Source organism: Gadus morhua, chromosome 1 (genome assembly GCF_902167405.1).
Source record: "Gadus morhua chromosome 1, gadMor3.0, whole genome shotgun sequence".
Classification (NCBI taxonomy): Eukaryota; Metazoa; Chordata; class Actinopteri; order Gadiformes; family Gadidae; genus Gadus; species Gadus morhua.
The window spans coordinates 6,899,768-6,926,192 of record NC_044048.1 but is presented as its reverse complement, the minus strand read 5'-3'; the positions used below and the strand labels follow the sequence as shown (position 1 = coordinate 6,926,192).

Sequence of the window (26,425 nt, the reverse complement as noted above, 5' to 3'; positions counted from 1 at the left end):
CCACATAGGACTTCAGTGTGGGTGTGGGATTAAAGCAGCTTTAATTATATTTGTGATTTACGAACTAAACTGATTTATTGTTTTAGCTTACCCTTTTTATCTGACTCTTTCCAGTAGGTTTACTACTTTAATGCATTCAATTGATAAAATCAATTCTGCTCTTAATAATAATTTTTTTCTGTTTTTCTGAATCAACAACATAATTATCTCAGAACTCTGTGATAAGGCTTTATGGAATCACAATTCTGGGTAACGCTTTATATTATGGTCCTTGTATTAAGCCTTAGTTAATAGCTAATAAGACCCTTGTTATATGCGTATTAACATTAATTGGTGTTAATAAGACTATATAAAAGTGTAAATAATAACATAATAATCATGTTTATTGCGAGATTATAATACTTTTATGTGCTAACTATTTATCGATTGCTTAATAACATTAATAATAGTCTTATGAGTTTCTTATAGTTGTTAATAAAAGCATTACAAACCCATTTATTGAGTCTTACTACCGCACATGTTGAGTGAGTGTGATCTGTTTTGTGCCGCATATGTGTTCAACATCAAGTGTTCGAACATTTGGAAAACATGTCGGAATCATCAGCACCCAAAACCAACAACTGACAGTCAAAAGATAGGCACAAGCACAGAAAACATGGATGAGAGGAAAAGGTCTGAACTGGAGGACGACCCGTCTGGTAAGTTTAAGAATGTATTGCTATAGTAATGTTAGCTGGTTCTAACAAACTTTTTTTGCTTGCATTACTTTCTTTCAGAGGCTTTGACGTGCTCATGTTGAGCTAACGTTTAGCTTAAGCTATCATAATAAACTAGGTAACCAAACGTATCTAATTCTAACAGTTGTGTCATGAATCCATGTCTAAACGGCTTAATTGATTATTGTAACCTGTCTGCTAACTGTCTATTGGGGTTGATGTTATTTGTCTTTCTTTATACAGTAACAAGAAAGACCAGCCAGAAGAATACTCAACCATCCCCCTTTTTGTTTTTCTCCTGGTTAATTAAAGGTTAAATAAAAAATGGAGATGTCAGACTGGGATTCATCTGAATCTGTTTTATTGAAATGTTGATGTTCAAGATTATTTTTCATTAAAGTTCTGAAGTTCTTCAAATTATTATTATTTTTTCAAAAGAGCTGTCTTAAAGTGTGTTTTTGTGCTTCACCGCCATAACTTTGTATTAACAGTATGTCGTTTCTCTCATCAACCTTGACAACATGTAGAACTCATTAACTGATTATAAGTGTATATTAAAGGACTTATTAACCTTAATAAGCATTGTTCCCACTTTAGATCCTGTACCTGCAAAATGCATAATTAACTGTTTAATAAAGGACTTTTTGACCTTAATAAGCAGTGTTCCCGCTTTAGATCCCGTACCAGCAAAATGCATAATTAGCAGTTTAATAAAGGATTTATTAACCTTAATAAACATTGTTACACCTTAGTAAAGATTTAACAATGACATAATCGATAAGTTAGACTCAATAGATGGGTTTTTAATGTGTTTATTAACAACTATAAGAAACTCATAAGACTATTATTAATGCTATGAAGCGATCAATAAATAGTTAACAAGTTTCTTATAAGTGCTTATAATAGTCTCATAATGTCACAATAAACATGATTATTATGTTATCATTAACACTTATAGTCTTATTAACACAAATTAATGCTAGTAAGTATTTAATAGGGGTCTTATTACCTATTAACTAAGACTTATTACAAGGACCTTAATATAAAGCATTACCCATCTCGGCTGTTTTTCTGAATTAATGAGTTACCAAAAAATCCCAAGAGAAGCTCTCATTATCTTAAAGAGTAAGTGAGCCCACTGTTTCTGATGGAAACCAAACACTGATTTAAAACAATGCGTTTAGGGCTGATAGATTTAGGAAAGGGGGGGCATGTTATCCCCATGGTTATGATACACGCCAACTTTATGATACCTTTTTACTATCTTCGTTGTCTAACTGTTATGAGCACGAAACAATGAAAACAATGTTTCATGGATATCCGCCGCAGTAGCGTTGTACTATAGGTGAAGGGGAAGCTTAACCCTCACCCGGACGTGGACATTAAACACATCGCTGCTCAGAGAGGGCTTCACCCTCCTGGATCTGCAATGTCATCAGATCAGAACATCCCATTAGAACATCAGATCAGAACATCAGAACAGCAGAACATCAGATCAGAACATCAGATCAGGACATCCCATTAGAACATCAGATCAGAACATATGAACAGAACATCCGAACATCAGATCAGAACATCAGAACAGACTTTCCGTCCGAACAATCAAAGTCCTGAGGTGCTCCAAGTCGACAAACTAATAACAATGCCATCAATATTACCTAAGGACATGAATACCTCCCAATATCACAAGCATAAACCAAAATCTAACTGGATTAAATTTAACAGGTGAAACACGTTTGCTTCAATGAAATAGAGCTTCTCTTGGGATTTTGAGGTATCTCGTAAATTCAGAGAAACAGTAAAATATTTTTTGCAATGAAACGTATCTCAGAAGTGAGATAATTTTATTGTTAGTTCAGAAAAACGGCTTATAATTTTTTGCCATCAAAACTTATACGAATTCTGAAATAATTTACTCTCAGAAATTCAGAACCGCGATGAATTTAATTTTGCCATTAAAACTGATCTCAAGTTCAGAGCTAATTAGCTGATTAATTCAGAATAACAGCAGAATTTTTATTCCATAAAACCTTATCTCAGAATCCTGAGATAATTAGCTAATTAATTCAGAAAAACTGAGCAGAATAGATTTTTATTATATTATATTGTTCATATTTATAAGTGAATGCATTACGCTTCTGTAGTTTCTCAACAAATTAACCTGATAAATACTGGTTTTGGTGGACAAACAATATTTTGGATACACACATTGGACTTCAAGTAATTAATCCAATTCATAAAGTGAACAGTAGTGCAATCTTTTGCAGCAGATAATAAGCATTAGGATTCATTCAGCATTATCTCCTCGAGGTAAACAAGGGTTAAACAAATACAGAACAACATATAAATGAATATAGACTGACATAGTTGGTCTTCAGGGTGTTTAGAAATTATTTTCTGATGACTGCTGAGCTGACATATGGAGGAAGTTGCAGATCATTATACTTATAATTGATTATTACACTCACATTATGATATTGCAATAGATTCTTTGTATTTTAATAAAGCTGCATTTACACTCCTTATACCCACATTCACATAAGATCACACACAACCCATTATTTACAATAAAAGCATTTGCTTACAACCACCAAATAGTACACTAACAACACGTGCGCTGTTTCCAATTATGAATGTGAACAAAAACAGCATTTCCCAAGTTGAAGAGCTGAATTGTGACTTACTTTGACTAACTCTCATAAGGTTGGCTTAAAAGACACATCCACAGTGACAGATAAATGACACTAGAACAGCAGTAAGGTTGCAGTTAATATACAGCACAGGGTTAGGGGTTAAATCCTATGTTTTAATGCATTCAGTTGTGGATTAACAATTCAAACTAACCTAGCACACTACTGGACAAGCATCTGTTTGGTAAACAGACCTATTGGTGCTATCTGGTAAAGCTGCACAGATGTTGACGTTTTGCCTTCTATGAATGTCAATACATAATGCTATTTGAGTTGAAACAGTATCAGTAATGCGTTCAAGCTTCATGGTGTATGGCACAAATTGGAACATTTAATTGGTGTCAACTACAATCTGTAATTTGGTAACATTACAATCTCCCTCCCAAAGCTTGAAGCCATAACAATGGGTAGACTCTCATAGATTAGAAATCAATAAATCCTATATAATGTATTGCAAACTGGTTGTTTTTTATGCTTGTCTCTTTACAACTGAAGAAACTTAATTTGAGTTAAGACTTTAGGAACTTTAGTTAAGAACTGGTTATTAGTTCTTTCAGAGCATTCCTGGCATTAATGCCTTGAGCTGTTCCAAACTTAGAGACGGTGAAACTAATAAGAGTATTTATCTGAGAAAAAGATCACTTATGGCATAGCTTGATTCCCTTCAAAATAATTCATTATTATGTTACTCAACTAGCCACACCAAAAATATATAATATTTTTCGATGTTCAGGGTGATTTTTCTATTAAGCCTTTCACATCAAAGATTCATTCAGATAACCTAAGTGAGTCATTATTACCTGTACTCCTGTAATTTGCTGAATCAGACATGATATATTTTTGGGAGGGTAGTTTATCCTGCTACAGCTGGGTTCCTATTGTATTTTAGATGCTATTAGGTGCTCTTCTCTCATATTTGCGTTCCCCCAAGGTCCCCCCCGCCTGCAGGGTAGTGTCTCAGGCCGCCCCCCCGGCGCAGTGAGTGTAAGGCTACAGTGCAGCATCCACGCAGCAGGGATCCGATGTGATACATGGGCTGTCCATTGCGGACAGGGCCACGGCAGAGCCACGCCACCGTCGGGACCATCGGTACAGCCACCGCAAGGAGGTCTACAAGAAAATGTCGGCTCCAGTAGCTTTTCTGAACTGTACCAGAGTCTGCCGCAGGTTCTGGTTCTACATTACCACCTATGGCTCCCTGTTTTTCAGAATCCAGTTCTGCACCGTCTTCAATATGGCTCCTCTCTCTGGTGAAGCCCACTATCTGTTCTTGGGTGGTACATCTCTTTGGCTGGGAAGTATGAGGCATTTCTACACCTGGTGACATCCCTGGGTTACTTGGATTGTCTGGTGTTGCCTCTGTCTGTGGGCATACCTTTAATTCCTCCAACTCAAGCCGTGTCTCACTACAACTACTAGGGATTCCCTCTCTAATCTCTCCTGGCTGGACTTCTCTAGTGCATCCTCCTAATTCGAGACTACCCTCACACCCTACTTTTGGTAAATCTCCCCCTACCGCGTCCAGATATTTCTTCTCTTCAGAGTAGGTGTTTCCCTGCAGAGATTGCACATAGGTGTTTTCATCCAACCTTTCTGGTTCTAAATCTATTCCTTTTTCAGAACCGTGGGACAACCTCTCCACAAACTCTGTTGGATTTTCTAATATACAAGTTTCCTTCTCTTTTTCGTCATTTTCCTGTTTTGCCTCTCCTTCAACTTCCCCCTTGCCGTAATGAGGAATCTCAATGGAGCAGGACATCATGGACGACTGCGGTAAGGCTGAAAGCAGAAGAGTTTTGGAGACAGTGATTGGTTCATTGGCTGCGGTTATTGTGGTAATGGAGTCCATTTCTTCTTCACCCTCATCCGACATCCAGGTGGAAGTGGGACTGCAGGCCTGTGAGTGGAAAGTGCGTTGCTCTGTGATGGTGTCCAGGTCAGAAGGGTTACCAGTTGTGGTGGGAAAAGGGCAGCTTTCTGTCTGGATGCCCATCTCTCGCAGGTGGTGCAAGTAGAGGTGGTGGTGGTACAAGCAAGGGTGGCTAACACTGCTCACTCCGTCCAGGGCACGATGGAATGGGGACAGTCGGTCCCCTGTGCACAGCTTCTCATAGGTGGAAGAGTGGGGCATGGTGTGGGCAAGGTTGTGGGGTAAAGTGTGAGGCAGAGTGTGGGAATAGCCTTCAGGAAGGGATGGGGTTAAGGAATGGGGAAAGGTCTGGGAGTAAGAGTTGAGTAATGAGGCCGTCTCCTCTGACAGAAAGGCAGCCTCCAGCAGCAAGTCAGCTCGGCTAGGGATGTTGCTTTCTCCGCAGCACACAAAGTCACTGTCCTGAGTGCCATCCCCCGACATGCAACGAAGCCCTGATCCCTTTCTTCTTCGGTCTGCAAATACTTGTTCGCTCAGCTTGTTGTATGTGGAGCTCCGTTTCAGCGAGTTGGCAGGAGAAACATCACATGAACACACTGCCCTTCCTCCAAATGGAGGTCTTGGAATGGCTCCGGGACTCTCCCCCGATACAGAAGCAGGGGCTGAACCACCGACTCTGGCACGGCATACAGGCACACCCTCACCCTCCTTGGCCATGCTAGTCTGGGCTATCTCCATGTTGAGCAGCAGGTTCTCCAGCTTGTGGTTCTGGGCATTAATTTCCATGAAGAACTTCTGGACCCCTTCATCCCCACTAAGCCCCCCGGCATCACTCAGGCTATTGTGAACGGTTTCAACAACATCCTTGAGCTGCTGGATCTCGTGCCGTGCGTCTTTCAGGGCCAACTGGGCCTCCACCCTGTGACACTCTTCCTCGATCCAGTCCTCCTGCATTCTTGACAGCTGGCCTCTAAGCTCATCGATCTCTGTGTCTCTGAGGGGGAGGGAGTGAGGGAGGAGATGGAGAAGGAGGAAGGTTATTAAAAGCTGTAGATAAGTTTCAAGAGTTGTAAAGAGAGAGCAAAAGAGAGCATCAAACAAACAAAAAACAACAAATCGCTGCTCCCTCCCTCCCTATTTTTGTCTGCCAATGAGATTTGTTGCATTTCACGCATCTGTAATTGACAGGAAAGTTGGATCCCTGAACCAATCAGAGTAGAGATGCCCTGATTGGTAAAGCATTTGATGGGATAGGTGTCTAAATGTGTGAATACAGAGTAAGTTGCGCCAGACTCAAAACTAGCCAGCAAAACTGTGGGGGAGGACTAGAGGGGCACACATAGGTAACCACTAGGAGGGGAGACATAATTTAACACAGGGAACTGTCATTCATGAAATTATTTCTTTATGCTCAATAAAATGGCAATTTGTTAATCTCCCAGACCGGAAGTCTCAGAAGCAGAGAGCAGGGCAAGCTAACTTGTAAGTAACCATGAACAAGTGATTGACAGCAAACAGAAATATCTGATCTGAACAAGGGACAGCCCTCTCTGGCTTCTTTTCCAGCTCCTCAGAAGTTGGCTGAATCGACAATTTTTTTTTATGCTTTTCTTTCTACAATTTGGGGACCAGTGGAGGGGCTTTTGTCACGAGTAATAAGCCCTTTGTATCGGGCCTTGCGATTGGTTATGGCAGATCCAGAGTGGCACTGGGCAGGTCCAATCATTTTAAAACTTCTACAGACACCCGCCTCCAAGTGAGTGAACGTTTGTCAATTGAGCAGTTCCAGACCTTCTGTACAAATGAAATGAAGTACGATGGTCTGGTAGGACCAGGCTAGCCCAAAGTGGGGCTGAGCAAAGAAAATGGACCAGTCACCACTTGGGGGCGGTGGACGATGCTGAGGCCTTCCTCGAGACCTTCCAGGGAGTGGCCGAGATCTCGAGATGGCCTCGTCAGGAGTGGGCTCACCGTATCCTGCCACTCCTGACGGGGGAGGCCCAGCTCGGAGCCCACAGTCTGCCGGCCATGGCCCCACGGGACTTCGACACCGTTGCCAAGGCCATCCGGGACCGGCTTGGCCTAAACCCCGAAGAACATCGACGCCAGTTCCGCGCGTTGATGTTCACAGAGGGGGACCGACCCTTCGACCGACCCTTCGCCTCTCACGGGAGGAGACGTGCCCCGTCTCCTCCCCACAGTCCCGGCGAGGCGTACGGTATCCCGGTGAGGATACAACGGGGTACGTACCAGGAGCTGTTGGATTCGGGCTGCATGCAGACCATGATCCATCAGCGCCTGGTGCGATCCGAGGCCTTGGTGGAGGCATCAAGCGTTCCGGTGAGGTGTATACACAGGGATGTTCACGAGTATCCCTTGGTCCCCATCGAAATTCGTTATGGAGGGAAAAAGCATAGAGTCAAGGCGGGGGTGAGTTCTGAGCCTCACGCATCCCCTGATTCTAGGGTTAGATTGGCCTGGGTTTCCACAGGCTGTTAGGGGGACCATGGGGGTGCGGATACGACAGGTGGGGACATGTAAGTCGGGTGCTGTGTTCTGTGCCAATGCGGGGGCGTCCAACGCTGTTCAGGGACCGGGGGAGGCATGGGATCCTCAACCCGAGGTCCCAGCACCGAGGTTCCCATCGGTGGAGGAATTTCCCCTCGTGCAGTCTCCTGACTGCTCAAGGGGTACTCGGATACAGCCAAACGCAGTGCTGACTTGCTCACACTTTGTGGTAGTTAGGCATTGGCTTTATCGGGTCGGTCGTGACACCCAGAGTGAGGAGATTGTCACCCAGTTGCTGGTACCTAGGAGCTGCCGGGAAATGGTTTTCCAGGTGGCGGGCCATTTGGGGTACGATAAAACACTCAACCGGATAATGGCTCGGTTCTATTGGCCGGGGATTCGGGCGGAGGTGCGCCTCCTGTCCCGAGTGTACCTTACGTTGGGTATCCAGTCTTAGATTTTACCGTTGGGGGTAAATCTGGTTACCAACAAACGAGTGGTTGTTAGTCAAAGACAGCTGTATGGGCATCAAATACATCCTAATGAATGTGATCACAGATTGCTGGGATTGCACTAGGGCGGTTCAACACCATATCCCCACTGGCACACTACCCCTATCTGTGAAAGCTATTGGTCAAATAGCAACCGGATCGTAGATTAAAGCGCTGTTCTCGCACAGACATCGATAATAACAACATATTTCCAGATACGGTGTCCTAACCTGTCCTCAACGTACTACACCCCTGATGTAGTGAAAATCCGATTGCATGTTAAATCAAAACCGCATATCCGTCGAATATCAAACCGGCTTCTAACTTTTACCTGCTGATGCAGTCTGCTCCGGTAGAGCTGGTCTTTATCACGTCTCCTCCCGTCCTATTAACTGTATTTATGGGACAGAGCCCGATTAAATCTGGATAATTTAGTAAATTGGGTGTTATAGTTAAAGTTTTAAACTACATTTCCGAGTTATTTGAATCACAGCAGCTCCGCTAGCTCGATGCTAAAGCACCAATATGACCAAACACAATGGCCAGAGGACCAGCATCCTTTCTTAACCGTGCAAACAGTTTTACTTGTTCTAGAATTGTTCATTATTTGAGGGTCTTAATTTTTATTTTCTTCAACTTTATCACAGTATTGAAGGGGAGATTTGGAGGTACCTGGTCAGGGCTTGGTCAGCCTACAAATCCCAGCTGTGGAGACTGCGGAGAAACTGCACAGAGCGGACACTAACCCACTGCGCGATGTGACCTGGGAGTGAGTCTTTTCTGTGTCATTATTGGAGGTAAAATTCCGGTCCACTGAAGGGGTTGTTTTTTTCTGTGGGACCTCTGTGTAAGGGCTATTTATGGTCCAAATGTGGCCGTTTGTAGATGTCTTTTATTTTTTCAACAATTTGTCTGGGGTTAATTCATGTTTCAAAGACCTTTGTTGTCTCACCTGTCCTGCAGTCTGTCGATGGTCTCTTTTAGCCTGGCCCGCAGGTGTCGTATACACACCTCCTTCTGTTGTAGGGGGGTGAGGTACTGCTCTGGGGGAGGAGGCCGGAGTCCATGGTTATCCGTGCATGACGTGTACTTCTGGTGACGTCTGGGACATGGTATGAGGATATTTTCAGTAGTAGACATTTCGTTTCTCTGACAATCTTAATTCAGTTTAAATAACCCATGCTATGCTAACCCTAAATTACTGATTAGTAAATATTTACCGGCTACATTATATGTTCTGATGCATAGTACTGCTTGATAAAAAAGGATTTGCAGAAATACATTCTACCATACAGAACATCTGGAAGAACATTTAAGTATTTGTTGGAGGAAATAGGCACCTGCCTTAATCCAAAAACTATTCTAATCTAATTCTATTCTTAAAGTTTCTACCATTCCTCATGAAATACTAATTGTGATTCTCAAAAAGTACTATTTCACATTATCTAACAATATCCAAGTGATAGTATATAATTCTTAAGTCAAAGTGAAAAACTTTAAGTCAATTCATTTTTTTCTTTAACTTGAAGGCCCAAGTTGAAGTGTGGCCCAGATGGGCATCTTACCCCTTGGTAGGGCTGCAGTCACTGCCCTTACATGAGCCACTGCTGCTACTGTGGGTGGCATTGACAAACGGATCTCTATTACTGGCCGGAGCTGATGGCCGCCTGGTCAAAGGGGAGAGGATAAAAAAGGAATATGTTGCTAATGGACATCACTACAAGTTAATAACACACTTTTAGACAGTATAACAACAATGAAAGAATTGGATGCAGATCAAACTAATCTAGATAATGTGAACATGCTCCAGCAAAGTCTTTTCTATGCATATTGAACTTAGACTTGAAGAAAACAATAAGAAAATGTTTGCAGAGGCCACACAACATCACAAATCATATGTCAACACCAGACATTGGATATGTGCCATGCACACTGCCAAATATAGTTGTGTTAGTGATGCCAAGTGCAAAACCGACCACTGGGGGAAAAAAAGAAGGAAAAAAGCTGTATTCGTCAGAACAATAACAAAATAGTATGAATGAAATCCCTTTAACTGTAAGGTGGGGAGGTGGGACTGAACATGCCATATTTACAAATGTATTAATTTCACAAATGATCTTATCAAGTGCATATATTCCCACAATAACAGAGACTTCATCTTTGAACATTCCAATGACAGTTGAAGATGTATTTAGCCTGAAGAACACATGCTTTGTTGGCTCATGGTTAAAAAAATAAATGAGGAGGAACGGCGTCAACAAACCGCTTTCGGGGAGTTGAGGGAGCTTTTTCCGAATGACTGTGGTGCTCTGGAGACCTGGATGCATAGCCTTTAGATGGCGACTTGGTGGAATCATAGTCTTTAGATGGTGGCTTGCTGGACCCATGACCTTTAGATGGTGACTTGGTGGAGGCATAGCTTTTAGAGGGGGTCTTTGAAGACGCATAGCCTTTTGTCGGCCGCATCGAGACCATGTAACCCGTCTCCATTGGGACGTAGTCTAGCTCAATGAACTTGCAGTAGTCGAACCTGCCCATGCAGAGACAACAGGATGTTACATGGCTGTAGATTGAATGTCACCTTGAACAAGAAAGGTTAATATTCCCAAAATAGTAGTGATCAGTGAGGACGAGCATTAACCTAAGGTGGTAGGTCGCAGCCAAACACACCGAGGTCAAGAAAGCAAAGCCAATGTAGGACTGGATTTACGTCATCTTTCAAGAAATTATAGAAGTGATAGACAAACCCTTCCAAATGTGTTTGTATATTAAATACCCCGGAGGTGATTATGGAATATGAAGGGTTTGGTTTCCGTTTGTAGTCGAGTAGTATTGACCAATCCCGTTTGAGCTTGCTTTTGTTGAGTGGGGAGCAACAGTCTCGGAACCCATCCGTCACGCCTGATTTAGCTTTAATTTATATTTTTTTAGTGTCTGTTTGCAGAGATAAGCCTCAATGTATTCTGGATGGGAATCATAGACAAAAAATCTCAAAAACAATGACTGGCAGGGAAGAGGCAGTCCTGGCCCGGATATCCGCTATCTGCTGTCCACCAGAACCACAGAAATATGGCCTGATGTCCCAAGAGGTCAATCATGGCAAGACGATAGCCCATGGTTTCCGAGATTGCTAATAATATCTTGCCAAGGTTTGCTGTGCGTTTCATATACAATATCAATCATTATCATGCTCATAATGCTTGCTTAGTACTGTCTAACCCAGAGACAGTACTAAAGAAGTATCACAAAGTGGTCGTGGGTCGTAACCATCCGGATAACCCCTTCTTCCTAGTCCTCTCAGCCCAGAACGCATTCTCTCTATGTCTGTCCTCTTTGTCTGTCCTGGGCTCCACTAGAATCATGACGGTGCCACATGGCGGTCTCCGTGGGATAGGACCTTCTCTCTGGGTAGATATAAAGGGCTCAATATAAATTGACCAGATTAAACACTATTATACACAAACATAATTATGTATATTATATTCCATTTATGGCATGCCTGATACGCTAAATTCCACTTCATTCTACACAGTACACCTTGAACTACAACTAAAAGGTAATAATGTAGTGACATGCAGAGCAGCCTGATTAAAAAACATGACTAATTATACGAAAAATCGACATGCTAGGGAGATTTTAGTAAACGGTAAATGGAGCAGTGGAATATAAATGTGACTGTCTGTGGAGAACCCACAAGTTGATCTAAAGCCAGCCTATACGGTTCAGTGTGTTTTATTCATAAAACCATAGAATCATATACTAAGCTTTATAAATAAAACCATTGGTGCTTTGATTTTGGTTTTAGAACATCCAAGCAAACAGTATGTATGAGCTTCAAGTGGGTTAACATAAACCAGGTCAAAGTGGAATCAGTTTGAACTTGTGGTGCCCAGGGTAGATATTTGGTCTAAAATGCTCATCTACAAGAATACAGTGGAAAGGCTGGCAATGCTCATCAGGTGTTGTCTGTTCCATCAAATCTCAAAGCTTTGCCTTATGCCTTTTAGGCATTGCCCTAAACCATTCTCTCATATGCAAACACTACAGCCCAATGTAAAGGCAAAGTAAAGGGACATTTCCTTATGATTGATATAATAATCAAATGCAGGCCCTTAAAGAACTGGCAGTGTACTGCTGTGCAGTGTACTCTCCTACTGGAGTAGAAGAGAGGGGGAACTGTTATGGCCAACACCACAAATTCAACCAATATGAAGCTACTTAAAACCACTGCTATGTTATTGACAGAGTAAAAGATAACCAAAAGAGTTATCAGATGTCAATGAGCTTTGTTGTCACAGAATAAGTTCCTGATAACCCATAAGCCCCCGTAGTGCTCTCTGACCACGTCAGTGTTTTGTGTTTTAGCATCTATGGAACTACAGCTGGTATGGTGTGACTGCAATGCGTCTCACGCAGGTTGAGCGGGCACAGGAGTATCAACTGGAGCTGTGGTCGCTGTCGACTTCTTGTCTGACACCGGCACGGACACAGACACCGGCATTTGCTGCCAGCTGCGTTTGCGTTGCATCTTCAGAGGGTGGAATCTGAGAAACATAAATTAAAGAGAGCAGGTTCCCTGAAGACTCTGCCCCCAGATTAGGAATTGTCTATAGCCACACTATGCTGAGTAACTTCCAAGGAAACTATAGGCATTGATTATTTAAATCCTGATTTACATAAATACAACTGTCATTCAATTGTAACTTACAACCAGTATGTATAATATATCTCGACAATTATAACCTTCCTAATTTATCATCACAAATAACCTGATTCACAAACCATAAAGTAAAAACATAAACTAAATCATAACTCATTCAATACAAAAATGTATCTGAAAAGTAAATTGCTTTGAATGAAGGGTACTAAATAAACAATTTGAACAAATAAAAGAAAGTTATCCTACACCAGCATTGCGTTAGGAGACCTCTGCGCCATTTAAGACCTGATGAATCCTTGTAGTAGCCAAAGGGAATGGGCTGTTGTCTATGTAAGGTGGACTCATCGTGCGATGTTACCCCGCTGCTTGGAGAATAGCAGACGAAGCATTGAAGCTGGCTAGTGCTACTACACACAGCCAGTCTTTAGTTCATACCTGTCCGGCTGGAACTATCTAACTAATTATTAGACAAGTTAAAAACAAATCACGCCTTTCTTTTCCCCCTCCACATGCACATTTGGCCAAGGCAGGCAGAGGGATGTGTGGACCTGCGTCCACTAAACACACGAGGGAGCGGCTCGTAGCGATGGGAACCTGGGAATTACACTCAAAGACTGTGACATCCAGGGTAGTTACAGAGATCTGTAGCCGGAACGAGCAATATAATAGATTACTGCATTCTGGATTTTATATCGCCTTCACTCATCGCGTGTCACTGGTCCGTTCTGAATCTCTTTCGAGTCATTTGTATGGCTCATACGTCAGCGGTTGTCAGACAATGTAATGCAAGGTGTGGGGGGAGGGTGTAATGTATTTTAAACATATGATTCCTAGTCATTGCTATTATTGTTTAACATCATCATTCATCCCCCCCCCCCTCCACTGAGATAGCCAGTGTGTGGTTAGCGTTCTGGTGTATTCTGGCTACTGTGCATCAACCAGGGGGCCGTGGATAAGGTTTCGTACTCCCCCACCCCGCCCAACTAAGACACACACACACACACACACACACACACACACACACACACACACACACACACACACACACACACACACACACACATACACACACACACACACAAACGTAGGGATTGGGTTGTCTCGAAAAGTGCTATATAAATGTAATTCATTATTATGTTTTATTTTATATTATTATTTCACCTTGAACAGGCTGCAGGGAAGACTTCAACTGGTCTCCTTCAGTATCCTGGTTTTGTGATTACAACCTCTTCTCCTTGGCTCACCTGTGTGGGCCTGCAGCAGGCCTCCGATTGGCTGGAGCAGCAGCAGGAGCAGATGCAGACATGAGGCCCGACGGTTTTCCACGTCCTCTCCTGCTCCTTTGTTTCTCTTCTGACTTCTCTCTCTCCACCGCTTCAGGTCTGGAGCGATCGCCAGCCTAACATACAACAGAATGACGGACATTAAGTTGCTGTCAGCCACACATGAGAAACACAATAGAAAGGTAAAGAAAGAGAGAAAGAAGCAGAAGGCGAAAGAGAAGGCAAAGAAATGTGAACAATGCAAAGGCACCGACACAAGCCACGGCACAAGACTAGTAGAATAGATTTGCCGACCCAGGCCCTGGCACCAAAGGGCGTTAATTTGTCTATGGATGTCTGAGCATTTGACCACAATGCTCAGTCAAACTGACTCTTCTGGCACAGAGACATAATCCAAATCAACAGAAAGAAGAGCAACAGTCAGTGAAATGTGTATTAATCACCAATAAAGTTCCAACTTTTTAAGCAGACAACTGGAAGTGCACAGGCAGATTTATGACCATAACGTAGGATTATTTATTATAACACAGCAACAACAGCACGTAGTAGGAATACCAAGAGAGCCCCCTGGTGGCGATCAACCTTATATACTTTTCAGGAACAACCAATAGATTACCTCCACCTTACGTTATTAAGTACCGATCACATTGATCTGTGCACAAAATGGATAAAACCTTACTGGTTGATATTCTGTGTTGGTAGTACCACAGTCAGAATTAAACCTGCCTCTCAACCCTCTGGAATAACTAACAAACATTTCCCAACTGCAGAATATGAAGAATATATTGGTTGAGAATGCAACTTAATCATTATATTTTCTAGTAACTTGGAAGTTAAAAGGTGCAGTTGTAAAGAGAGACATCAGAAAAGAGCAAAAGAGATTACGATTTTTCGAACTAAACAGGCACAAAAAGTCTCATCCCTCTGTGCTCCTTCACTACGTTTCTCTGCCATTGAGTTTTGCAATTAACCCACCTGGTATTGACAAGCAAATTTGATTATCCGAGCCAATTAAGGAAGAGCGGGCCTGATTGGTCAGAAATGACCAGTCAGCGGTCTAAAATGTAAATTGGCTCATATAATCGCAGAATTTGTGAGAGTAAAACTCTCAAATCTTACCTATAGCACCTTAAATGTTAAAGTTAAACATTACTTTTAAATATTGATTGGTATTAGGTAGAAGTAGCTAAAATGTTGCGGCTGAATGTGTGAATGTGTGTGTGTTTATAAAGCTGCGTGCCATTTACAAATGCTTTTTGTTACACAACAGTTTGCATTATATCTATAAGCTGTACGTGCACTGTGTTAGAGTGGATCAGATAACCCTTCATTCAATCAAGGATTGATTATGGCTCGATCTGTTGAACAACAGAAATAGCATCCCTATGATAGTAGGGCCCTGAGCCTCTGATGACATCAAACTTTTAGGTGTGTCCTCAGTTACTTCGGCAATGCATCTTGATTAGAGGCAACCCAGCCTCATTGCTCGTGGAGCAAGAGATCATTCCTTAACGCAAAGATATCAGCCAAAAAGTTGTGAATGATTCACATCAAGGCTGGTGTCATAAATGTGGCTGATTAGGTGTTTGAAGATTTTTTTTGTGAATGCAACCACTTTTCTAAAAGAAAAGACAGAAACCAATAAACCAGGGACCAGGTCTCACTCACAGACAGTGAAATAAACACGTAGGCCTACACACAAGCAGCGGTTGTGTGTGTAGTGTAGAGTTTGAGTCACTGGAAGCTATGTTGAAATGCTTTAGCACCCTATGCAGTCTACATCCCTTATCCCAAATGATATCAACAATGAGTGTAAGTTATTCAAGCTGTTTCTGTCCTTTTCCAAGCCTGTCACGGGTCCCCGGTATTTTTGAAACAGGGTATATTACTGCTGTCTCGGGCAGCAAAATATTGTGTGCAAGTTCAGTAAAAGTGCTCACTATAATAATGTTGATGCATGGATGTGTTAGTTGCTCGGATGTGAATTGTAATTAAGTGAAAGTAATTTTTTTACTTGAGTCTGATCCGCATGCCTCCCGTCAAAGTTCACCACTCGCCCCTGCCTTGCATACAGATTGCTTCAAAGCATAATTCAAACTGTGTAGAGCACGTTGTTTAGTGAGATACAGTCACCCATAATGCTGCAGCGTATTGAAGAGCAGCTTAACTTAAAGCAAACAAAGAAGGCTTATGGAATAACCCTAACCCCATAACCAAGCAATCCCTAAAAAAACAGAACTCAGGTCAGGTTTTTAAAAGGAAGAGCTGAATGAATTTGGGTGAAGAGTGGAGAGGAGCAAAGGAGAAAAGGGATGGATGAGGATGAGTGAGGCAGAGGGGCATTTTAGAAACGGGTTTGGAGGGAGCAGGAAGAATTCAAAGTAAAATAGTCTTTGTCCCCAAGGAAAATGACATGATACCATTTATTTCTGAGCTGTTGTGCACATCGCTCCATTTACCGGAGGACCTTGATGTGCGCATCGAGCGAGCGCACCGGGTGCTTACAATGAGACCAAAACATGCTTCTGCCCCACCGAGATCGATCATCGTCCGTTTCCTGGACTAGAGTGTTAAGGATGCTGTACTTCAACAGGCATGGAGGCAAAGAGGAGTTACATTTGAGGGGAAAAAAATCTTCTTTGACCAGGATTACACCGCAGGCACACAGCAGACGCGCAGACAGGTGAGGGAGGTGACCAAGCAACCTAAAGAGAAGAAAATAAAGGCCCAATCTCCATTCCCTGCTCAGCTGAGACTCTACCTGGAATCAGGAGTAAAGGTGTTCACACTCACTGACGCCACGCCTACACTCGAGGACATGGGGACTCACGTCAAGGTAGACAACAGAGAGAAACTGCAGAAGGAGTTGATGCAAGAATGCTGGTCCAGAGCTTCAAGGAGACCAGAGAAGGGACCACCTCCAATGACAGATGCAGACTTACAAGCTTTTGTTCCAAGGAAAAGACTAGATGGAAGAACAAACTGACACGTTAAATGAAGAGTGTATAGCAGAGGGCTGGTGAATAATTTTTAGTTATTTATTTTGTTGAAGAAACTGGGCTACTAAGTATATTAAGCTAGTTTTGGTTATTAACATATAAGATGAGAAAAATGAATGCATAGTTGTATTTGCACTGTTTTTGTTTGCATCCCGGAGTGAATTAGTCACTACTCTCCGCCCTTTTGAAGAGGGACAGGTTGCTTTATTTGTTCTTGCAACCTGCTGGGGTTTTGGAAGTTCCTTTAGTGTTTTATACTTCGGTTAGGTTGTTCATCTACTTAGTCTTATGTAACGTACATTCAAGGGAATCTTTTGGATGCATTGCAAGGGCCAATCGATCTAGATCTGGTAAAAAAGGAAGAGTCCACCCTAATATAACACATGAATAATTTGAATATAATAACTTACAATGTCCGTGGAAGGAAGGAAGAAGATATCTAGTCAGCTAATGAAGCTACATTGCTCGATCACAAGAAACTCATCTAGTTGAAGAGGAACATAAGGAATTTAAAAGAGAATGGGTTGATCAAATATTAAGGGCATTATGTGGCAAAAAAGGGGAGTTGCAATTTTAATCAACAGAACAGTTTTCCCCCAGAAAAAAATCATACAAGACAAAAAGGGACGGTGTGTAATGGCGGTGGGTTCTATAGGAGAAACTGAGCTATATATACTAAATCTTAATGCCCAAAATGAGGATGATTATGGGTTATTTAAAGAAATTGCAAATGTTGTAGCCAGTATTGCCAAGGGAATGATAATAGTGGGTGGGGACTTTAATACTGTGCAAGATGGGATAAGAGATAGACTACCATCAGAAAAGACCCCCCTATCTAAGAAATCCAAAATATTGAATAGTATGATAACTGAACTGGGACTAGTTGACACTTGGAGGGGTTATAACCCTAAGGGAAAGGATTCCAGTTCATTTTCGAATGACCATGGCAGTTATTCTTGAATTGACTTTATTCGTCTCTCACATCAATACATATACAAAATACTTGAATGCCATATTGAACCTATCCAAAAAACGATTTTAAGGAATATTTTGACATAAACGACAATGGGAAGGTAACACCCTTTAAACCTTATGGGAAGGTAACACCCTTTAAACCTTATGGGATGGTAACACCCTTTAAACCTTATGGGATGGTAACACCCTTTAAACCTTATGGGAAGGTAACACCCTTTAAACCTTATGGGATGGTAACACCCTTTAAACCTTATGGGATGGTAACACCCTTTAAACCTTATGGGAAGGTAACACCCTTTAAACCTTATGGGATGGTAACACCCTTTAAACCTTATGGGATGGTAACTACCTTTAAACCTTATGGGATGGTGACACCCTTTAAACCTTATGGGATGGTGACACCATTTAAACCTTATGGGATGGTGACACCCTTTAAACCTTATGGGATGGTGACACCCTTTAAACCTTATGGGATGGTGACACCCTTTAAACCTTATGGGATGGTAACACCCTTTAAACCTTATGGGATGGTAACACCCTTTAAAAATTATGGGATGGTGCTCAATCAGTTATCAGGGGAAAAATTATACAAATCTCATCGAGGGTAAGAAGAGCACGGTTGGAAAAGCAGAATTGGAAAACAAAATTAAACAATTAGATACAGATCATAGAAGAACGGGTGATGAGAACACTCTGATGGGGAACTGAAGGGGGTTAGAGAAAATTTAGACCAGATTTTGGGGGCTTGTCGCGTTGTCCTGCTTACTACAGTTTCATTGCGCCCTAACAATGAATCCCTGCCCCCTCCCTTGTCCTTCAATTTTGGAACATGTGTGGTTTTATTTGGCTTGTTTCGTATAATTGAATTAATTAATTAAGGGCGCCACCAGAGGGCGCCCCTGACACATTTGTCGCCCTAGGCGACCGCCTAGGTCCTTTTTTTTTTCTTCCTCCATGGGCCCCTGACGGCGTCTGGGCCCCGTTGCAGTGCACCGGCTCCGCCATCCTCCCATTGACTCCCATGTTAAAAGTAGAATATCTTAAAAAGTATAAAATATTTAAGTAATCAGAAAAGAGGCACGCGATTCCAAGCTATTCTGAAAAAAATTAATGGAGTCTCTAGGTGAAAAATTGAGGAAGGAGATCGGTCCCAAAGTTTGTAGAGAGTAATAAAGAAGGAAAGAAAGAATAAAACTTATGAAGAACAATAGTTGAGCGCTGCATTCAGCACTCACCTAATTTGAAAAATAATAAATCACCAGGGACCGATGGACTCCCAGGATAGTTCTACAAATGCTTTGTTGTGGAACTCACACCAAAATGAGTTAAAGTGTTTAATTACGCACTGTCAGGTGATCCACCAAAAACATGGTCGGAGGCCATTATTTCTGTAATTCACAAAGGGTAAGGATCCGGTAAATTGTGAGGGATATTGACCAATCAGTCTAATGTGTAACGATCAAAAACTATTGAGCAGTATCCTAGCAAAAATAATGCAAAAGATTATAACAACATTTATAAATCCAGAGCAAACAGGCTTCATCCCCGGTATACAAGGAGCCAATAATATTAGAAGAACACTCATCATGTGCCAAAAAAAACATACAACAATTCATTGCTAATTAGTTTTGATGCACAAAAGGCCTTCAACCAGGTTAATTGGTGCTTTCTCTATTAGACCCTTTTTAGATATTTAGGAATCATTATTACCCCTAACACACCACAGCTTTTCAAAGCTAACAATGGGAAGTTAGTGAAAGAAATCAAAGCAGACCTTTCAAGATGGGATGTCCTTCCTCTTTCTTTAGTAGGAAGGATATAAACTATAAGAATCAATGTATTGCCAAGGTTGCTTTTTCTGTTCCAGTCTCTGCCCTTAGAGGTCCCATTTCCACATTCAAAACACTAGACAATTGGCTCTCTAAATGTATTTGGCAAAACAAAAGACCAAGAATTAGACTTCAGAGCCCAAAGGAGAAAAGTGGTTTAAACCTGCCTAATATGAAAAAGTACTATTGGGCAGCTCAGCTTGACCACTAGTTTCTTGGATAACTCAGGACAGGGATACAATATGGGTGAGAATGGAACAAGACTCATGCCCTGATGTACTTCTGGAATCATGCCATTTTTAAGTCAAGAGTTAAATTAGTAATAAATCGAAAAAAGTTACTCTGAGAGTGTGGTCAACAATAAGGAAAAAGTTGATTCTTCCTACTTCAATTTCAAGAGCGATGAAGATAGCACTGAATGTAGATTTTGTACCTTCTAGACTAGATGCTAGATTTAAGAAGTAGGCTGAAATAGGACTAACAACGATAGATAAACTGTTTGAGCGAGGAGTTCTGAAATCCTTTTACCAACTCCTAAAAACCTTGACCTTCACACATATGACTTCTAGTTATTTGCAATTAATAAATGATCTACAGAAGCATAAAGATTGGGAAAATTAAAGGAAAGCCCATCAAATATAGAAATCTTCTTCATATTGATGATGGAAGGCCTGACTAAAAAGAAGGTTATATCAAACATTTATAAAGTACTTCAAGAGGAGAGATAACAGTTTGGATATTAAACATAATTGGGAACTAGAAATTAATTATAATTATTAATTATTTCCAATGAAAAATGGGAACAGGCATGTAGAGATGTACATACATTTACGAATAGTCCAGTGTGGAATGAGTTTGAATGGAAGGTTAAGATGAGATGTTTCAACCCTTCTTATCATTTCAAAATTCAGCAACACTTCCAACATGTGCTGGTGGGGCTGTGGTTTGGTGGGAGACCATACACATATATTTTGGGACTGTCCAAAATGATCTACATATTGGCTTGAAATACAAAAAAGAAATTAAACAGATAATAGGGCGAGATTTACCCCTTGATCCAACACACTTCATTCTAGGAGTGCTACCCGATAACCTGTGGGATAAAAACCGAATTTATTTATTAAAAGTCCTTCTTCTGATACCCAAAAAGATGATTAGGGTCTCCTGGCTAAAGCCGCAGCCACCGTCACTGAGCCAATGGAGGGAAGGGTCTGGCGAACACAGAGCTGGCGTGTTGTGGACGGATGTCACAAGCTCTGTGTTTGCCAATCTACCTATCGAGTCGTAAAGACAAGATGGCGTCGACGGGTGAACTAGTGATGGTATTGCGTGTATAAAATGTCCTTTTTAATTAACAATCTGTACACTTACAAAGTTATCAATGCCTTGCTCTATATGCTAAGACCCTTATTATATAACCAAAGAAGTGTCGGTCTACTTCTAGCCTTGTAAGTGGTTTCAAATTTAGTTTTTACCATGAGACATGCCCCTATCGTCCAGGTTTATAGCGTTTTGGTAGAATCAGCTCAAAACAGCCTATTTAATAATGCGTCTATATGCGCTTTTTTGCTCCCAAACGAACGGTGCACCCTTCTTCTGAAATGAATGATCTCCAGCTCAGCTTCCTTTAAATTCTCCACGGATAAATTTCACCTCGTAAAGCCAGTCTTGAAGCTCTTCATGGCCTAAGATCTTCAGACTGATTAAGAGAAGACTTCAACTAGTTCCTCTTGAAACACAAGCACATCAAGTGCTTCTTAACTTGAGGTTCATGCGACTGCCCTCATTAGACAGAACCAAGAAGAAACGTACTCCAGGAACTGATGAACTATATCAGACTGCTCTGTGGCTGAGGTAGCGTGGAACACAGTGTTCCAAACCTCTGGGTCCTCCGTGGTTAGGGTGGGCCGTATTCTTTGGCCATTCATCCACTGACCCGATGAGAAAATCTAGCCCCTTTATCCAAGTCTTGTTGCTCTTTAACAAATCCACCTTAAGTTCTAGTCAGCCGGGATGGACAGAATGCCTCTTCTGGTGGGTAGTTGGTCTTAAACTTGAAGTTATCAGACTGGATAGAACACTGGACTCTGAAAGCCCTCTTGACTGGTCTGAGTCCAAGTCTAGGTCTTCAACCTCTCTCAACCTCAACCTCTTCCTGTCCGGCTGTTGCCCACCGATTTCGTGACCCAGAATCCTCCTGTTTCAAGGATGTCTCTCTAGCCGGGTTACAGAGACATCGCCACCTAATCTGAGCTGACTGGCGTCAAGCAGTAATCAAAAAAGAAATTAAGCAAAACTTTTTTGATCATTGTGGCTTCAAATTGGTCTCTGCTGTCCTCTGCATACTTACAAAGAGCTAGGCTGGCATATCTGGATTTCAAAGTTGCTCCGAACAGATGTGCTGCCATTCTGTATTCTACCAAGTCTAGGCTGAAGTCATCCGATGGCCACCAGAGAAACCTGAGAAGGGTGGCATCCTCGTCCTGTACCTCAACCTGGTGGAACGTGGATTCCTCATCGGCCATGATGGCCACCTCTTCTTGCCTGATCCTGGTAATGACGCCGAGCATAGGACTCTACGAACCTCCACTAAATTGACTGTGACAACGATGTCTTCCATGAGCACAGATTTGAACTGAGTATTCTAAATAAACTTCTGCCTTGAGTTGAGGACACTCTGTTTCAGCTACTCTTTGGTTGTAAGACATCTTCATGACTCTGTTCCTTAATGTTAGACTGATATTGTGAAGTCTCTCAAGGAGTCTAGCAGACTGCAAGACCATTTCCATAAAATGTATGTCGTTCAGTCTCCACCTATGAAGCAGCATCGAGAGGAATAGGGTTACCTGCCTGCGAGCTTGGGATTCAAAGGGCTTAGCGGCCGGAAAGATGAGACTTGAAGACCCTTAACCTCATCTAGTACCCTGAATTTAGCATATGAGGCTGCTGAAGCGGTTTGTAACTCTAGATCTTCTCTCTGTAACTTCAGCTTGATTTCATGTTTGTATATCACTTGTCACGCAGCACATGCAGATGAAGACGGTCTGAGGATGACTCTCTAGACCCCTGTTTTGGAGGTGTGACAGACACAGCAGTTATGGCATCTGAAGGCTCAACCTCTTCATTGTTCTTCCTAGCCTCAGCAATACGTAGTTGAGCCTCTTACATCTCTGCTTCAAAATCATCACCTGAGGCTCAAACCATCTATCCTGATCCTCATCCTTCTCATCATCTGAAGTCTCCGGAAGTGACCCTCAACTGAGATGTTAAGCTCGCCAATCTCTCCAAATAGCTTATGCAATTCAACATCCAACCTTGTCTGAACACTTTCTAGGTTACTGTCATTGTTATCATCCATTAACTGATGCATCTGGTTCATTTTGCTCATAAACTGACCCAGCTTAACCCAGTTTAACAATCTTTGATCAATAGTCTTTGTAGTGACTTTAATTGGTCTAGCCCAAGCCGCTAAGGTGGAATCTGAATTATTCATCTTGACTTTAAGAACATTGCAAAACAATGTTTTGCATTGAATTCGCAAATTGTTTTGCAAATTCAATATTTTAAATACCTTAGAGCTTTAACATTAGCTCCCTTGGCTTAATAAAGTCTCCAACATGGAAAAGGAAGAACAATTGTGCCTACTTTCATTTTTTAAGTCACGGCAAAGTCCTTAATTGCTTTCTTTCCTTCCGGGACTCCAATATTTAATAATTTCCTATTCCAAAAGGAGCATATCCTTCTTACTCATATTTGGGCCCACTGCTGTTCAAGTGGTAGTTTAAACAGGTAGTGCCGTACCCAGCAGATGCTCTTCTCTGTCTCCCCCCCTTGGGCAAGACGATCCCTTGATTTCCCCGGCTCTACACCTGTTGGACTTGCAGACCTGCCATCTATCTCCAGTCATCATCCTGCCCTACTTAAACCCTGGTTCTCCACCCACTTATCGCCAGATCGCTGTTTCAACCACAATGGTAGATAACCAGTCCCAGCATACTGAATTTGTATTTTTTAAATATATTTTATGTTCAATGTTACCTTGTGCTCTTAATCTCTGTGTTCTCCTTGCCCCAAGTTCACCAACCCCGTTCCTGCCTGCCATCCATCCTGTGTGGTCATCTACCTGTCTACCTGCCAGTAGCACTGACATCCTGTCCTCCATCCTTGCCTGTCATACAGGCAAATCCATCCTTGCCTGTTTATTCCCTACCTCTCAAATCCCCCATACAATTAACCTCTGGTTTAATTCAACCTCCTTTGTCTGTGTCTTCGCTTAGGTTCCCCGCGTTTGATCATAACACAAGTCATTTTTTTTTTTGCTATTTTTTCCATAAGACTCCTGTATAAAAGTTATGAATTAAAAAGAATTGCATTCAAAGTTACAAAGGTAACAAAATATGTCCACAACAAAAACCTCTTTCAAAAGGGTAAATCCAAATTGAATTGAAGAGTCATCTCCTAAATCACGTTTCTGCAACTACGATAAGAAAACTGTGTTACAGTTAAAGCCTAATAATCTAATGATAAAAGGCTATTTCCAAAGTTGAATGTGTCTGTTTTTCTTTATTTTGCATATTAATTTAAACTATCCTAGGCTAGCATATGTTTCTATGTAGTGTCATCCGAATATCACTGACACAAATAATATTATTTGACTGCATAAAGAAATGCCCTCATTTGCCTGCTTGTAATTCTAAGAAGGCTAGAATTGTAGTAGTTTTTTTTTATGAATTTCAAACAGTTAGTGATAGTTTTGCCATTTGACAGTCATCATTTAGTCAGTCAAAGATTATGACTCAAATTCGCTTAACGTACCACTGTATGGAGTGAACCCCATGGCATGTTAACAGTTTCATACCCTTAGATTTTGGGTTAAGCAGTTAATGGAACAACAAATCATTTCAATCTTGACGGCTGTCTATTTGTTGTCTCTGCTTTCTATAACAAATAGAAGATTAACAACATCTCTTTATCTCCATGGCATTATCAAGGTGTAATTATGTTTCTCTTTTCATAAGTTGCATTGATAATATTGCCACTGTGTCTGAAATAATTATTAGTGTTCAACCATAAAGTTGATAATTAATAAGGGCATTGAAGGATTGAAGGATAGGCCTACTTGCTGGGTAGGCTATACTGTATGTAAGAAATATCTTGCTTAGTCAGGTTAGTTGGGTCAGAAATAGTCCTATAATTCTAAGTCTAAGTCAATATAGCCTAGGCCTACAAAGAAAGAAAGAATGAGATAAGAGTTTCAAGATTCAATTTAATCTTGCTAAGTTTTGACATGAGTAGTTGTAAAGATCTAAATGATTGACAGATCACATCAAAATAAATAGATCCAAACATCGCACTCCAATGTGAGATATGTAGCAGCAAGGCATCCACATCCTAGGCAGGCTATATATTTAAATAGCATAAATATTACTAATCAAGGCTTATTCCGTGGTAGTCCCACCAGTGACCCACTGGTGGGACACCGTACCACGGAATAAGCCTTGATTATGTTGCCTTAAGCAAATCAGGGTGATGTTGCAAGGTCAAACACCCAGGCACCTGTCACGACTCAGATCTAACACAAGAACAAGCTCTTGTTCGGCCAACAGTATAATTGGTACCCGCTGTCCTTTCATTTTTGGATGATTGTAATGATAGCAGGTCCTCAGATACACATCGGGATCAAAATAAACCAGGATTCTTCTTGTTATGGTGATGAACATACATCTGCACACTGAATGACAAGGCAGGCAGTTAACCTGCTGAGCATCGCGGATCCAATTTATTAATGATAAAGACCAGTACATCCAGCATATAAACCGCAGTCTCTTTGCCACCTATTGCTCATTCCTCTGTTATCTAATATATTATATTGTTATATTCCAGTCGTCACCAGTCCTTCACACGCCCTACACACATCCTTGCAGTTTCAGCTCTTATTATGATGCTGCGGCAAACCACCGCAATGCTCATTTAGGAAAATATGCGACATGCTTACCTGCAGCTCTTCAGTTGCAGTCTATGTCCAATAATTACATGTTTATTATTTTTTGTTTATTCGACTTTCATCGGCAAGGACTCCGCAGAGCGGTGATCCTCGCTGGGCGCCCAGACAGAGGACGGCGATGTGCTACCGGGATACAAGAGCACTGAAGAAGCTGCGTGATGTAAAACAGGATTTAAAGGGACACGCCACTCCACTTAGGAGTGGGACTTGTTGTCTGTGGACGAGGCTGAGGATCATGAATAAGATGATGAGGGTGGCGCCCCCAAGGGTTGGCCATGCAGACATTATGCAGATACACGTCTCCTGAAACAATCCAGCCCCCCAATAAAAAAACAACAATTTAATTCGAAGCCCCATTCAATGTTTTGTGAGTTAAAATGAATTCACTCCTTCAAATTAA

General features: G+C 41.6%; 1 protein-coding gene across 2 annotated transcripts; it reads right to left on the bottom strand.

Moving 5' to 3' along the window:
- Positions 1-2,792: 2,792 nt before the first annotated feature.
- On the bottom strand, positions 2,793-26,187 carry snphb (syntaphilin b). Of its 2 annotated transcripts, XM_030362675.1 has the most exons (6): positions 26,017-26,187; positions 14,180-14,334; positions 10,539-10,805; positions 9,841-9,942; positions 9,228-9,377; positions 2,793-6,270 (listed from the first exon to the last, which is right to left on the bottom strand). In XM_030362675.1, the coding sequence occupies exons 2-6, from the start codon at positions 14,239-14,241 to the stop codon at positions 4,317-4,319; spliced, it is 2,535 nt and encodes an 844-aa protein (XP_030218535.1). In that variant the 5' UTR covers positions 14,242-14,334; positions 26,017-26,187; the 3' UTR covers positions 2,793-4,316. The 2 variants fall into 2 exon arrangements, with proteins under 2 accessions (XP_030218535.1, XP_030218544.1); XM_030362684.1 differs by lacking the exon at positions 26,017-26,187 and having other exon boundaries at positions 14,097-14,252.
- Positions 26,188-26,425: the final 238 nt, after the last annotated feature.

Excerpts from the sequence above, each read along its gene's own strand:
- snphb (XM_030362675.1), bottom strand. The coding sequence starts at position 14,241 with ATGTCTGCATCTGCTCCTGCTGCTGCTCCAGCCAATCGGAGGCCTGCT. Across the intron at positions 10,806-14,179 it reads CCTGCTGCAGGCCCACACAG|GTTCGACTACTGCAAGTTCA; the intron begins GTGAGCCAAGGA and ends CTGCATGGGCAG. Across the intron at positions 9,943-10,538 it reads CCCTCAACTCCCCGAAAGCG|GCGGCCATCAGCTCCGGCCA; the intron begins GTTTGTTGACGC and ends CCCTTTGACCAG.